Here is a 16,492-nt window from a genome sequence, read left to right as displayed (position 1 = left end):
GAACCACCTCCAGAATCCAACGTTGCCAGGTTGGCGGTTTTCCAGCCAAATTGGAAAAGCCCAGGCTGGTTTTCAAAGTATAAACTAGCCAAGGTATGGATTTGGGCTACTTTTTGGACCTTTGGCTGGTTTGTACTTTGGAAACTAGCCAAAGTTTTTTCTTGTCGTAATGTGCCAAGCCTGCTTCTCCCAGTGCATGCTGGGTAATGTAGTATTTGTTTAACAATTTGGCAACTGCCAAGTTAAATGTAAGAATAGTGATAGATAATTGGAGTAGAGGGATCCCTATCGCCAATGCAGCACTGCTTATTTTAAATGGTTTTAATTACATATGGCATGGTGGGGAATAAATATTGCCTTTTATTCTAATTACATTGTATGGCTATTTGATATTTAACAGTTAGGCCAGAACTTGGAGGTTAAGTGCCATATTTGTTTGTATGTATTGACCTTTTCCCAATTTTGTTACTGGCTGGTGGGGGGCGGGTGTGACGTAAAAAGGGATTTCTAATTGTAGCAAACAGCCGCACCGGTTTGTGAACATGGAATCAGCTCATATAAAAATCAAGCTTTAGAGCAGTCTCCTTGGAACAATGTCCCAAGCACAAAGACGCTGGAACCACATTCCGCCACAAGATGTCGCAGTTCTGGCACGTTTATCACGTAAATGCAGCAGCCAATGAAAGCGTAGACACGTGATATAGCTATTCTGCGCGTAAGATCGGGTAAAATTTGAAAGTGATTGGAAGCGGGAGAGGCCGAGCGGAGGGTGGAGGCGGTATCCTTCGGCTATATGGCGGGTGTACAGATGAAAGTTATGGCGGAAGCAGAGGCTCAGTTTCCGCCTTTGCAAGATGGGGATGACTTTTTCCATGTGGGCAGCGATCGGTGTTCGGAGGAGCTGCGGGATGTTAAACAAGGTAAGATCAGAAAGCAGCTAAAACTACTAGTTCCATTCAGCAATGGGGAGAGCAGGGAACGCCGGACCACTGTTAAATCTCCAGTTTATAAACAAGCAGCATCCCTATTGCGGGACCCGTGGGTCACTCAGCTGTCACGTCATCTATACTGAAATCTCATTATAACAGGGGCAACAATCTGAGCCCTGAGAATCCAGACATTTTAAAGCCACATTCTCCCTTCGGTTATTCAGGATCTCGGTTGTTCCTGAGTCAAAGTGTTGTTAGTGGTGAGAATTTGAGGTTTTAGGACCTAAAATAAAAAACCATCAGATCAGAAAATTAAGCGAAATAGCGTTTATTCATTTTTGAAGCGGCTTGATAATAAGGGCAGTGCAAAGCTGGAACCTGTTTGACAACACTTTGTTGTTGCTGATTTTAGCAAAAGAACAAAATCCTCCAGAAAGCATGTGAGTGTAATATCCATGATTTAGACATAGCACTACATGTTTGGGAGTCCATGGCTCCTTCATCTGGTGCTAGTTGCTGTTTTTACATCTAAATGTGTTCACAAGTTATCTCCTAGTATTCAACCTGTCCCGTAATGTCGACAGTAACATAATATAAACAGCAGCCTTATGATAGATTAACAAATGAAGGTTAGAGGGTACAAAATCAGGATTAAGAAAAATATTAAAAAAAAAAAAAAAATTGATTATGCCTCTAGTCTTTAATGTCTGAAGGTGTTGAATAAAGGGACATCGTGGCAGGGGATTCCAGAAACAGACAGGAGTATGAGGGAAGTCCTGCAGTTGAGAGTGGGATAGTGATGTGAGGAGAATGGAGTCACAGAGGCGGGGGTGGTGTTTACAAACTTCACTGGTCATTCGGTGCTCAGGTACAGGATCCCTTATCCGGAAACCTGATATCCAGAAAGCTCCGAATTATGTAATGGCTCCCATAGACTCCAAATTTTTAAAAATGATGTAATAATAAAATAGTAGCTTGTACTCGATCCAAACTAAGATATAATGAATCCTTATTGGAAGCAAAACCAGCCTATTGGGTTTATTTAAGGTTTAAATTAATTTCTAGTAGACTTAAGGCATGAAGATCCATTATCCGGAAAACCCCAGGCACCGAGCATTCTGGCTAACAGGTCCACACCTGTCTAACAAAAAGCGTGAGTTGTAAATAAAATAAATATGCTCAGAAGCATGAAATCTTGACCAGAACCGCTGTGAAGTTCAGCAGTGGTCAAAAAAAAAACCAAAAACTGTGTAAAGCCAAACTGTATTTTTGTTAAATTTTAGGAAGTATGCAGTATTTAAAGTTTGTTACTCTTTCTTTTCTCCATCTCCTTTAATGACAACTGAAGCATTTTCTGTTGAACGAGTCAGCAATTAACTACTGATTATGGGCAGGTTGGAGACCGACAAAGACTTCAGCTTTTATGCCCCTTGGGAAAGCATCTGTTATGACCAATTCTGTTAGAGGTATAACAGATAATCTATATTGTTTGCTCATCAGCGAAACAATGTTTTATCAATGTTTTATTTACTTATTTATATTCTCATCCATGTGACTTAACCCAAAAAGTCACAAAATTACTTACTGACCTTATTGTTGGACGTTTAATGGATTGTTTATGTAAAAACTAAGAAAGGCTGCATAATTCCTAGACAACTTGCACATTTTCTTTCATATTTAATGTTTAGCAGCACGAAATTTAAAAGTGGTTGCTAGCGGTTAATTAACTTAGAAACCAGCCAATTGTTTTGAAATCAGAAAGCTAACAGTAGAGGGCCTGAAAAGGAAAAAATTGCAATAAGACTAAGAATTAAAATAAAACTGAAGCCGTATTGTCAAGTCTGCTTTTTGGTTTTGTGAACCTGACAACCAGCTACAGGCTGGAAAAGAGAGAGGGGAAAAAAGAGCCTTGTAACTTAAAAATCATATAAATAAATCATGAACACCAAGTATAGGTTTTCTCAACAATAGGTTTATTTAATCAGGATGCGTGGGTCTTGCCACAACCCACAGGAACTGTGGGATGAGTGGGCTCATGCCGTTGTGGAGAGTGGTGGGCTTGATTTGCTGTTGTTTCAACCCTACTTTTGTGACTGCTGAAACTGCTTTTATTGTAATGCTTGCCTCTCCTTCAATGACTATAGAGACGGTCGGGATTGAATCTATCGAATCTGTCTATCGAATCTATCGAATCTATCGAATCTGTCTATCGAATCTGTCTATCGAATCTGTCTATCGAATCTGTCTATCGAATCTGTCTATCGAATCTGTCTATCGAATCTGTCTATCGAATCTGTCTATCGAATCTGTCTATCGAATCTGTCTATCGAATCTGTCTATCGAATCTGTCTATCGAATCTGTCTATCGAATCTGTCTATCGCAGGGGTCCTCAAACTTTTTAAGCAGAGGGCCAGTTCACGGTTCCTCAGACTGTTGGGGGGCCGGACTATAGTTTAAAAAAAAAAAATGAACAAATTCCCATGCACACTGCATATATATCTTATTTGTAGTACAGGTAGTGCAAACAAAATCATGAAGAAACAATACACTATTTAAAAAATGTACAATGAAGAACAATTTTAACTAACATAAACTTACCAGTATTTCAATGGGAAGTGTGGGCCTGCTTTTGGCTGATGAGATAATCAATATCCGGTTCCATGTTTGTCACTGCAAGTCGTAACAAGTGATGCAAGTGTGCATCAGTAAGTGTGGATCTGGTTGGAGATTTCAGATTTTTCATTCGGGAAAAAGTCTGTTCACAGACATAGGTGCTGCCAAAGATGGTTGCCATTTTGAGTGCATGGTTCCTGAGATTAAGATATGTCTCAGAGGGGAGAGATGCATAGAAATTAGTAAGGCTGCTTGCTTTGAAAATGTCTTTTAGAGAGTCACAATTCTGTAGTTCGGCCAGTTCCATTTGGTAAATCGGATCAACATTTTCAATTTCAACAGAAAATGGGTTCCGGAAAAGCTGTATGTCCTGTTCATGGAGATGAAGCTCTTTAAATCTCTTTTGAAACTGCCTTTGCAACATTTCCAGTGAATCCACACATGTTTTGTTTGGGAATGCAACTGTTGGTTTCTCAGCTAACAGCTTTTGAGTAGAGGGGAGATGGCAGAAATTTTCCTCCTTCACTAGTTTAATGAGGAGGTCCAATTTTACTTCAAATGCTTTCACATGTGAATGCATATCACAGATGAGCTTCCCCTTTCCTTGAAGTTGCACATTGAAACTGTTGAGTAGTTCTGTTACATCTGTCAGAAAAGCAAGGTGCCATTTCCATTCTTCATCTTTAAGGTCTGGTACTTCTTTGTTTTTTGAAAGCAGAAAATCCGAAATCTGTGGAAGTAAGTCATAAAAACGTTTCAAAACTCTCCCTCGACTCAGCCAACGGACTTCTGTGTGGTACAGAATATCATCATAGGCAACATTCAGCTCAGACAGAAATGCCTGAAACTGTCTGTGGTTTAGTGCATGAGCCCTAATGAAGTTAACACAGGACACCACAACTTTCATGACAGAGTCCCACTTCAGTGATTTACAACACAGCGCTTGTTGGTGGATGAGGCAGTGTATGGCTATTGGACGTGAATGGTTGAGTTGGTCCATTTCTTTGTTAATGCGTCCCACCACTCCTTTCATAGACCCCACCATGCTAGGAGCACCGTCAGTTGTCACACTGGCTAGTTTAGCCCAGTCTAGCTCCAAATCATTCATAGTTTGGCAAACCTTTTCATAGATATCCTCTCCTGTTGTTGTTCCTTTGATGCTTTGCAGTGCAGCAAGCTCCTCTGTGACTTCAAAATGATCATTTGTTGCACGAATGAAAATTAGAAGCTGTGCAGAATCACGGACATCATTGCTTTCGTCGAGTTCCAATGAAAAATAGCAAATTTTTTTTGAGGCGTTTTGCAAATTTTTATGCAAATTGTCCCCCATTTCTTCAATCCTTCGTGTAATTGTAGGTCCTGAAAGACTCACTGTTCCAAATAAATCAGCCTTCTCTGGACACATCTCTTTGGCAACAGAAAGAAGACATTCTTTCACAAATTCTCCCTCCACAAATGGTCTGCCAGTGCGGGCTATTAGCTTGGCAACTTGAAAACTTGCTCGCAATGATGAAATATTTATCGCCTTCTGCTTCACAAATGCATTTTGCTGAGTTGTGAATCCATGTTTCAGTTTTAATATCTTGTCTTTTCTCCCTTGTCCGACCAAGCAACCATATTTGTCTTTATGTTTAGTTTCGTAGTGTAGACGCAAATTGTATTCCTTGAACACAGCCACTGAATCCTGGCATAACAGACAAACAGCTCTCTCCTTGCACTGCATGAAAAAGTAATCATAGGTCCACTGTTCTTTGAATATCCTGCACTCAGTCAACTTTTCTTTTCCTTGACATAATTGTATTGTTGTCCACCTGTAGAATTTACAGATCCACCATAAGACACTGTGATAATTACAAAACTAGAATATCCACAACATTTTACTTTTAACACAACTACTAAGAGAAAAGTGCAATCCATCAATTATCCATGCAAGCAGCAGCCAAGATATTCTGCCTGTGCCAACAGCACACAAAATCTGTACCTGTGCCAGCCAGCAGCACCCAAAATATTGCCCCCAATATGTACCTGTGCCAGCCAGCAGCACCCAAAATATTGCCCCCAATCTGTACCTGTGCCAGCCAGCAGCACCCAAAATATTGCCCCCAATCTGTACATGTGCCAGCCAGCAGCACCCAAAATATTGCCCCCTATCTGTACATGTGCCAGCCAGCAGCACCCAAAATATTGCCCCCAATCCGTACATGTGCCAGCCAGCAGCACCCAAAATATTGCCCCCAATCTGTACATGTGCCAGCCAGCAGCACCCAAAATATTGCCCCCAATTTTTACACGTGCCAGCCAGCAGCACCCCTGAAAATATTGCCCCAATCTGTACCTGTGCCAGCCAGCAGCACCCAAAATATTGCCCCCAATCTGTACATGTGCCAGCCAGCAGCACCCAAAATATTGCCCCCAATCTGTACATGTGCCAGCCAGCAGCACCCAAAATATTGCCCCAATCCGTACATGTGCCAGCCAGCAGCACCCAAAATATTGCCCCCTATCTGTACATGTGCCAGCCAGCAGCACCCAAAATATTGCCCCCAATCCGTACATGTGCCAGCCAGCAGCACCCAAAATATTGCCCCCAATCTGTACATGTGCCAGCCAGCAGCACCCAAAATATTGCCCCCAATTTTTACATGTGCCAGCCAGCAGCACCCCTGAAAATATTGCCCCCAATCTGTACCTGTGCCAGCCAGCAGCAACCCAAAATATTGCCCCCAATCTGTACATGTGCCAGCCAGCAGCACCCAAAATATTGCCCCCAATTTTTACATGTGCCAGCCAGCAGCACCCCTGAAAATATTGCCCCCAATCTGTACCTGTGCCAGCCAGCAGCACCCAAAATATTGCCCCCAATTTTTACATGTGCCAGCCAGCAGCACCCCTGAAAATATTGCCCCCAATATGTACCTGTGCCAGCACCCAAAATATTCCCCCCCCAAATCTGCACCTGTTGTGCCAAAAAAATTCATTGCCCCCAAAAATCTGTACCTGTTGTGCCAAAAAAATTCATTGCCCCCAGCCCCCCCAAATCTGTACCTGTTGTGCCAAAAAAATTCATTGCCCCCAGCCCCCCCAAATCTGTACCTGTTGTGACAAAAAAAATGCATTTCCACCCCCCAGCCCCCCCCAAGTCTGTACCTGTATCAGCAGGTAGTTCAGTCGCCAATATCAGCAGCAGTTCACCAGGCACAGGCAGCCACCCACAGTTTTTCAGGAGCCAGGAGGAGGAGTGGGAGACTTGTTGTCAGACGAGTCAGAGGCGCCTCATGCAAGAACGCCGGCCGCACCCATACGACGCGCCAGGGCCCAGGCCACACTTCACAGGCGCACAGGTCCCTGCTGACGTCACCGCGCACGCCAGCGCGGCGGCGCGCCTCTCTTTATGCCGGCGCATCATTGGATGGATGCGCAAGTTGCTGGGCGGTTTGCTGCTGCCCTGCTGCCTCTACGGATCCAGCCAGCAGGACAAGTAGAGACTGCCTGGCTGGGTCTTGGAAGTGCGGAACTCTGCAGGGGGCCTGGGCCTGAGCTTTCTATATTTTTTTTTAAAAAATGTGTTTTTTTTAAAAAAAATGTGGGGCAATTGCCAGCGTGGGCGGGGGCCGGGTAAATTACATTGGAGGGCCGTATCCGGCCCGCGGGCCGTAGTTTGAGGACCCCTGGTCTATCGAATCTGTCTATCGAATCGGGAGAGGATGGGTTATTGTGAAATTTTTTTGAAATTGAAAGGTGAACATCCCCTTTATGCCAGATAATGAGAACAGTTTAACATCTCTCTTAATATCCCAATAAGTAAATCATGTTTCATTTAGGCTACCGTTTCTTAAACTCTTGCCCTGCTGTAGGATTCCTTTTTGCTCCAATTTGGTGCAGTTACCAGCATGGCAAGTCTCATTCAGCTTCATGACTTTAACAGTTTTACAAGAGTTAGCCTCCCAAGTCATTAGTTCAACTCTCCAAGTGGCATTGCATACGTTTATGTATTCAGAAATTGTGTTTAAGAGCGAGAGAAGTTAGTGGATGGAATTTCTACACACATAAGAACTTCACTTGTGTGTTTTCAGTGTAAAAAAAAAAAAAAGGGGGGGGGGAAATGCAGATTATCATATACAGTCTTTAATCTAATAACCATTCTAGATCCAGTTTTAATAAGCACAGCAGCGTTGTTTAAAATCCATTCCAAAGTAACTGCTGATAGGAAAGCCTTATATGAGATGGCAAGGACCACAGCATCCCCCACCTGGGTGCTGACATCATGAGGATTACACCTTTGTGGGAATTATGTGTAATATTTACAGTTTTTATGCTGAATATAATACATGCAAGGGTGAACTTAATGAAAAATAAAATCCGTTCTCTTCAAATTAACCGCACTGCAGGGTATTTTCATATTTCTTGTCTATTTAGACTTCGTTACATTCCTGACATTTCTATAGCCTGGATTCAAACGGCATATTCATATACTTGAAGTCAAGGACAAACTTAGCAATAAAACAGAATGGTGAATCTTTCTGTTGTATTAATGTTGGCTCCTCCAGACAAATGTTTCCATTTAAGCATCTTTATGAAAGGGAACTATTAGTCACTGCCAGTCTGTTCTGCCAAAGTACTGTGAGTGGATCTGAGTTAAACTTGTAATGAATGTTGTCTAAAAAAAGATGAAAAGAAAGGGTCATTATGTATGACTTTATTTACTTATTTTGCATCTGTTCTATGGGTCTGAGGCTGGTGAGTAATCACACTCTATCCCCAGCCATTTCTGGTACAAACTTCAAGGCTAATGATGTTTGAACTGTAGTGTAGTATTTTGAAGTGACAAAAATAAAAATAAATAAACATAGTTGAAAGGTTCATGCAAAGTTCTTTTGGCTGTTTGCATCACTTTTTTTGGTATTAAGAATGACAATGTAATATCCTTATATTTCAACTTGCACACTTAAATTAAAGATCTGATCTTAAAATGCTTTAAGAAAAGTGGAAAAGGGTAGCATTGCTTTAGATTTAGAATTTCAAGAGTATTCCTTCCTAAGGTTAAAATAAATAAACCAGATTGGTAGTTAGGATACATCAGAAACATGCAGCAGGGATGCAATTCATTCACTACTGCTCTAAGTGCACGGTTATAAAAATGACTTAAAGCTGCTCTTAAAATCATATATGTTCAGTTAATATCACTCATATAATGCCACCCATCCCTTTAATTCTGCCACCTGTCTCTCTTCATAACTTTGTAACCGATTGTTCACTCTCTAAAGCAAACAAATATAAATTGACAGTTGCATTTAATGTAGCGGTGCCTTAAGGTTCTGTACTTGATCCATTGTTGTTCTCAATCATTCTTTGGGAGATCTCATTAACTTGTTTGCATTTAAATGGCACCTGTATACTGATGGTACGCAAATATTTTTTATCAACTCATTCATTAAAGGGGTGGTTCACCTTTCAGTTAAGTTTTAGTATGTTCTATAATGGCTAATTCTAAGCAATGTTTTAATTGGTCTTCATTATTATTATTTTTTTTATATATTTTTTTTGCATTATTTGCCTTCTTCAGACTCTTTCCAGCTGTCAGGTGGGGGTCACTGACCCCAAATGCTCTGTAAAGCTACACATTTGTTATTGCTACTTTTATATTGACTCCGCTTTCTATTTATGCCAAATAATTCGGACCCTAGCAACCAGAGTGCTGAAATGGCAAACTGGAGAGCTGCTGAATAAAAAGCTAAATAACTCAATTACCACAAAAAATAAAAAATGAAAACAAATTGCAAATTGTCTCAGAATATCACTCCCTACACCATACTAAAGTACCACCCCTTTAAGGGTTTAAGAACACGGGCAGATTCCCTGCCTGCTATAATGACAAAACGCCAGTGCCAATGCACTTGTGACGCTTTGATTTCTGAAGTCGCCCGAAGTTGCCTCACAAAGAAACTTCAGGCGACTTCGGAAATCGAAGCACCGTGAGTGCATTGATGCTGGCGTTTTGTCATTATAGGTAGGCAGGGGGAAGGCAGTTCGGGGAGATTGTTGCCCCACAGAAGAGGCGATTAGTCGACAGGTGACTAAATCTCCCCGAATCTGCCCGTGTGCTCTGTTTGATAGGACACCTGGTTTTTATGCAACCAAAACTAACCTTCAAGCCATGAATTCAAAAATAAGCACCTACTTTGAGGCCAAAGGGAGCAAAATTCAACAGCCCTGTCTTTTTAAGGGCAGTACTCTATTAATGGGGCACAAATCGGTCTCCAAGCACAATTTTAGAGCACAGAGATCGGCTGCAATTCAAAAAAGTATAGGACAGGTTGGATTCATGCAAAAAACACAGTTTATACACTTTTTATGCACTTTATAAATTACTGCTGCTTTGTTGACTTATGGGCACACTACTTGTACAAAGATGGTCTGCTTTGATATAACCAATACTGTAAGTTAATTTTGTAGATAAAGAGCTATAGTTGAATTTAAACTGCATGGAATCCACTGTTGAGTACTAAGGTTTGCCCTTCAAGTATAAACAGAATGAATTTTACTCAAGGACAGTTCTCTTATTTTTATTTTATGATTGCCTTGTTCATTACTTGTCTGTACAAAAATCCTTTACCCAAGAGTATATAAATAGAAGCTTTAAAACCAATAAAACCTATCAAAGCTAATAAATACAAACAATAGTGCAGCTTGACCCAATATAAAAATGTTCAGATGTATACAAACCTAATCCCTGTAAATAGTTTGGCTAATACCAGTATCGTGATATTGATCAGTATAGGGTAAAATGCATACTTTAAAAAAAAAAAAAAAAAAAAATCTTGACTTTTAAGGAGCATACTAGTAATAAAACGTGGGTTGATATATTTACAGTGAAACACTGTGGGATTACCTTTTAATTTTGGTGTTTTTACGGAATTTATTATATTGTGCCATGAAGCTGTATAGAGGCTTTCCTGGAAATGAGGACCTGAAGGTCAAGTAATAAACCTAATGGAAATATTGTTACTTTTGTTATGTGCAGAGGGAAGGTCAGTCTTGCTTTATTGCTTCAGATAACTAACAATATAAGGCTTGCTGTATTTTTGGGCTGTAAGATGCACACTAACATTTTGAGTGGAGAAATTTATACCTGCAAACATATTGTCTGTCTTTTTCAATATCAACAGTTTTTATTTCTTACACGAAGATCCAAATGAAACCTCCCTCACTTTATTGTTTCCTGCTGATATTTAAAGGAGAACTAAAGAAGGAGCTAGAAATGTTGTACATTTTATTCGGGGCTTCTGTACCAGCCCAAGGCTACCACAGCCCTTTAGCAGGCAAGATATGTGCCTCCAAAGATGCTCCAGTAGCTCCCCATCTTCTTTTCTGCTGATTCATTGCACATACTCTGCTGCTGTCACTTACTGAGCTTAGGGATCCACTCACAATATACAGTACACAGAATATAAATGTCATAATATAAAGCAGATTAGTAATTAGTACAGATAATTACTACATGGCAGCATAGAAACCAGTACAACTAACATCAGAATTTAATAATCAGCCTTGTAGCATCAGCTAATATTAAAGGCCAATCTAATTTTCTGCTTATTAATTTGCTATGACCCCTAAGTTTAGCTTCTCAACAGCTGTTCAGAGACCAATGAGCATGTGAGTGTCACAGACACTTTCCAAGATGGTGACCCCCTGTGACAAGTTTGAAGTCCTGGATCATTGCTGCTATTGAGAAGCTGAAACTTTAGGCTGGTGCAATAAGTTCAGTATATAAAATATGGCATTTTAAGCCATATTCATCTTTAGGGTGTAGTTCTTATTTAAACAACTTCCTGGTTCTGCCAATTTCCAAAAATGTCTCTCTAAAGTATGGGAGAATCATTATTTTACCCAGAAACCAAAGTTGGTATTTTAACCCTAAATCAAATCTTTACAACCTCATCTTTCCAGAATATTGTTTTTATGCCCGGCATGTTTTTTTCAGTCCTTGCTTGATGAGTTGCATCTCTGTAATATTCAGTTTCACCTCCTGTTACTTGTTAAAAAGTGATAATCTTTTAAAACTGGGTGAAAAAAACCTTTTTTTCTATCCTAAACTGTAATAAACTCCCCAAATAACCTGACAACTGCTGGATAACAAAACAATATATGAACTCCTAATGCAGACAACAATTTGTGGGTGCAAAGTAAGAGAAAGGGGGTCACGTGTGTTGTCACATGCGTCCCACATCATTTTGAGATTCCCCATTCAATGTTTCCTGGGAAACAGAAACTGAAAAATGAGCCACTGCAATTTTGTTAATTCTCTTAGACTATGGCTCATTTAGCTTAAAAAAATTTACACTTTTATTAATATTCAAATCATAGTTGAAATTTAATGGAACAGAAACATGAAAAAAATTGTGTTTTAAAGAAATACATATATAATGCAGTGTTGCCCAGCACTTGTAAAACTGTTCTTTGCTTCAGGAACATTACTATTTATATAAATAAGCTGCTGTGTAGCAATGGGGACAGCTATTCAAAGGAGAAAAGGCTCATGTTACACAGCAGATGGCAGTTTTACCAGTGCAGGGTATCAGTGTATGACATTTTCATTACTTTAAAAACACTTTAATTTTTTGGTGTTACTGTTCCTTTCAGCTAATCTAATGACTACATTTATAGACCTTAAATAACACTACCTAGCCATTATGGCATTTGCCATACAGAGGTCTTTTTTGAAATCCGTAAGTGAAGATCTTTGAACTTCTGTAGAATGAGTTTGAATAATAGGCAATTAGTGAAGTTATAATATTGATGTAACCATAAGCTGCATCGCTAATTAACTTCGAACTGACCACAGAGTGGATGAAGTTATTTTATTTTGTAAAAGGCTTTTTTTTTTTTTTTTCCTCTCCCTTAGTCTTGTTCCAGGAGGAGGATGACAGCGCCAGTGATTATGGCAGCTATAAAAGGCTGGGGAAAGTCACAAGTCGTACGGTTCCTGCAGGAAACATGCTATTTCCAGACCTATTCCAAACCAACAACCTCCTTTTCTATGAAAGATTTGAGACTTACAAAGACTATATGCTTGGTAAGGACCTTATCATATTCAGTTTGAGTTTTAATGTTGAGTGCCTGTTTTTTTTTTTTTTTTTTTTAGTTTGTCTCCATGGTTATCCCCCTGCTTTTAGCTAAGTGGGTGCAGCTGGCAGTTGTACTACTGAATAATTACATTATGAAAAATTAATTATTTATAATGGCAAAAGCGTCCACACTCTGACCTTTCCTCTTTCTGGGTGCACAGTTAATGTGTATTCATATAATGCATAGAAGAACTAGCACTTCCAGTTTTGTGATTCAATGTGTCTAACTTTTATTTCACTACATGCTGCATCCAACATTTCGTTCCCTTTTGGGACCTTATCAACCTTGATATATATTATGCCCATCGGTCTCCTTTGCCATCTATTAAGTCTCTCTCACTTCTGGCATCTTTACCATACTCTCTGTGCAGACTCTCTCCCATTCTCTGTGGAATTGCCTCCACCCGTCTCCATGCTGTTTTGCATGGCCCTCACAGCCTCCTGCTGAACCACAGGGATTAGTAGCACCAGCTGCCATATTAGTACCATCTCTTAAGGGTAATGTTTACTAGGCTTTTAAAAAGGCGTATGTCTCTTTAAAGCTCTGCCCGCATCCAAGCATCAATTGTGACATTAGTCACACAGCAAAAGGGCAGCACTCCGTGTTTGAGTAAAATTGCCTTTATTTCCACAAGCAGGGCAACATATGCAGCAACGTTTCGAGCCTAGCACGGCTCTTTGTCAAGCTAGGTTAGCTTGACAAAGAGCCGTGCTAGGCTCGAAACGTTGCTGCATATGTTGCCCTGCTTGTGGAAATAAAGGCAATTTTACTCAAACACGGAGTGCTGCCCTTTTGCTGTGTGACTAGTGGTTCCAGTGTGGAGGGACACTGTGGGACGTGCACCCGGAATAAAGGAGATTGGAAAACAAGTGAGTGCCCCTCTAACTCTACCTCTACATCAATTGTGACATGCCACTGGCCTGCACATGTACTTTGAGCGTTTGGTAGGCAGGTAGCGTAATATTTGGAGCTTAGAGACAGGGACACCAAGGCTTCGGACAAAACACAGGTTTATTAAGCACTGGGCATTCCCAACCAAAAGAAGGCAACAGAAAAGTGTTCAGGGTACAGTTCAACTACTTCAATGTAGAACATGCAGGGTATAGTTCAACAACTTCCAAAAAAAAAAAAAAAAACCTTCAGGATTGTCTCCCCTCTGGTCGCTCACCATCAAGGGAAACTCTCAACCTCTGGAACTTCAGAGCCTTTGGGCTTCTCACTCAGCCCTGCTGGCTTCCCCTCCTGGGACTCAGGAGCACTAGCCTCTGCCACACTCTTGCTGGCAGCAAGACACCTTATCCCAGGCACTGTCTCTCCCAGCAGAACCACACTTCCCTCCACTCTAGGAGGTATAAGGAAATATTATAATTACATTGCTGAGAAGGAATGTTAACCCTACTTGAGCTGAGTATTCCCTTTCCACACATATAATGCAGTTTAAATGCACTCCTTTCAATGCTTTTTCCAAACACCATGTCACAATATCTATCTAGTTAGCTAGCTCTATCTAGCTATCTATCTCATCCACATTGTCTGAGATAAACAGACAAAAGGCAAGAAATAACAATGTTCTAAATAAAAACACTGTATATCCAAATATAAAAGTCCACCATAGGGGAAATTTACTTATTCCCTAGTGCAGTGATCCCCAACCAGTAGCTCACGAGCAACATGTTGCTCTCTAACCCCTTGGATGTTGCTCCCAGTGGCCTTAAAGCAGGAACTTATTTTTGAATTCCAGGCTTGGAGACAAGTTTTGATTGTTTAAAAACTAGGTGTACTGTCAAACAGAGCCTCACTGTAGGTTGACAATCCTAACAGGGGCTACCAAATGGCCAATCACAGCTCTTATTTGGAATCCCAAGAACATTTTTCATGCAAGAACATTTTTCATGCTTGTGTTGCTCTCCAACTCCTTTTACTTCTGAATGTTGCTCACAGGTTCAAAAGGTTGGGGATCCCTGCCCTAGTGCAACCCCTTAGTGCTCATGTAGTAGTATGGGTATTAAAATACTTGTTTGAGTGTTAATGATGTCTATGAATACAGGTATTGCTTTACTTGGGATGCTGTACACTTAGATCATCTTCAATACATGTTCATTGTGAAGTTATAAAACAACTTTTGTTACATTTACAAGCTTTTTTTGACACATCTAAAGCACTGAGCATTTTTTTTTTTTTTTTTTTTTACCTTCCAGCCACTTGTTCCCAAACTTCTTTGTTTGACAAGCTTGTTTGAAGCAAAGTGATCATCTTACATTGTTCATAGTTACTCGTTAGGGAAGGCGCTTTTCTGCAGTGGGAATCCATTATACATCCCAGTGCTAAGAACGTGTGTCTGTTGTCCACATGATGTTCAGATAATAGATTTACATCAAATGCTTAAAAGTAAATGCCTGAAAGTATTTCAGTTCAGTAAAAAGTACATCTGCAAGTCTGTAGAACAGAGAGACTGTACAGTAGAAAGTGGTTTCAGACAAAATGTTTGAGCAGCAGCCGCTTGAAGCAGCATGTTTAGCCTAAGGCTACTTAAGTGTCACATCAGACATATTGTACTTGGCAAATTTGAGAGTAAGTAAAGCAATACCTTGGGCAAATGTAGTGCGTTTCTTCTAAATATATAGGTTCCCTTTTATACTACTTTTCAATATATTATCCAGATTTTTGTACAGGGGTTTTTTTTTTTTTTTTTTAGTGTGTGTGTGTGTGTGTGTGTGTTTGTGGCTTTTGGCACACGACAAAGATTGTCAAAATTCCATTGACTTATTTGATCTTTACTGCCTTCTGTTGTGTTAAAAGGTTTTCTGGACAGATGTTGCCACTTTTCTGTTATGAGACAAGCATCCAGCCTCGCACGATTTTTAAAATTTTTTTTTTTTTTTTTTTTTTTTTTTACAACCAGTATTCTTGATCCATATGCAGTCAGCTTTATCCTTAACCAAGGATACCTCAACTATAATACCATGGAGATTCTGTGCTAAGTATCCTAAGATATTGTACAGTCTCACTGTTATTATTTGGAATAGCTATTTGATTAATTTATACATAGTGGCACTTAGATCACAAATGCATTGTGTTGCTACTAGGATATTTTGCCTTTGTTTCTGTACCTTAAGTTACTAAGTTGGTTTTGAATGCAAGTATCTCTGAAGCTCGGACATCCCTGCTGGAGTCCTGCTATGGCTGTACTTAATCTCACTGCCATTGTTGTACAGGATCAGCACTGGCTTGTGGTCCTGAACAGCTCAAATGTGTATTAGGGATTTTACTGGTCTCTGCATATCAAGGAGGTTTAATCATAAGACTATTTAACTGAGAACTGCAAGCTTTCACTGAACCTGACTTGCAAAGATGAGGGCACCATCCGATACAGCAGGACTCTAGCCGAAAATTCCAAGCTTCAGATAAGCTTTGCAGTCAAATCAACCTAGCAAGTATATAATCAATAAGTCATACAAATGTATCTTTTTAATATATTTTTTTTTTTTTTTACCTTTTAAAGGGATGGTTCACCTTTTAGTTAACTTTTAGTATGTTATAGAATGACCAATGCTAAGCAACTTTCCAATTTATTTTTATTTTTACAATTCTTTCTTCTTACTCTTTCCCATTGTCACCGACCCCATCTTAAAAACAGATCCTCCATAAGGCTACATATTTATTTTTTCTTGCTACATTTTATTATTTATCTTTCTATTCAGACCCCCTCCTATTCATACTCCAGTATGAATTTGAACCCTAGCAACCAGATTCCAGAAACTGCAAACAGGAGTTGCTGAATAAAAAGTTAAATAACTTAAAAACCACAAATAATAAAAAATGA

At 39.9% G+C, this 16,492-nt stretch overlaps 1 protein-coding gene across 1 annotated transcript in view; it reads left to right on the top strand.

The window, feature by feature from the left end:
* The first annotated feature begins 595 nt into the window (after window positions 1–595).
* The window catches only part of shcbp1.S (SHC SH2-domain binding protein 1 S homeolog), a 35,767-nt gene continuing 19,870 nt past the window's right edge, over window positions 596–16,492 (top strand). The window contains 2 exon segments of the mRNA NM_001092212.1: window positions 596–920; window positions 12,446–12,616. Coding sequence (NP_001085681.1) covers window positions 818–920; window positions 12,446–12,616 — 274 coding nt within the window. The 5' untranslated portion in view covers window positions 596–817.

Source organism: Xenopus laevis, chromosome 4S (assembly GCF_017654675.1).
Source record: "Xenopus laevis strain J_2021 chromosome 4S, Xenopus_laevis_v10.1, whole genome shotgun sequence".
Lineage (NCBI taxonomy): Eukaryota > Metazoa > Chordata > Amphibia > Anura > Pipidae > Xenopus > Xenopus laevis.
The sequence above is the reverse complement of the archived record's forward strand: the minus strand, read 5'-3'. Positions and strand labels throughout refer to the sequence as shown.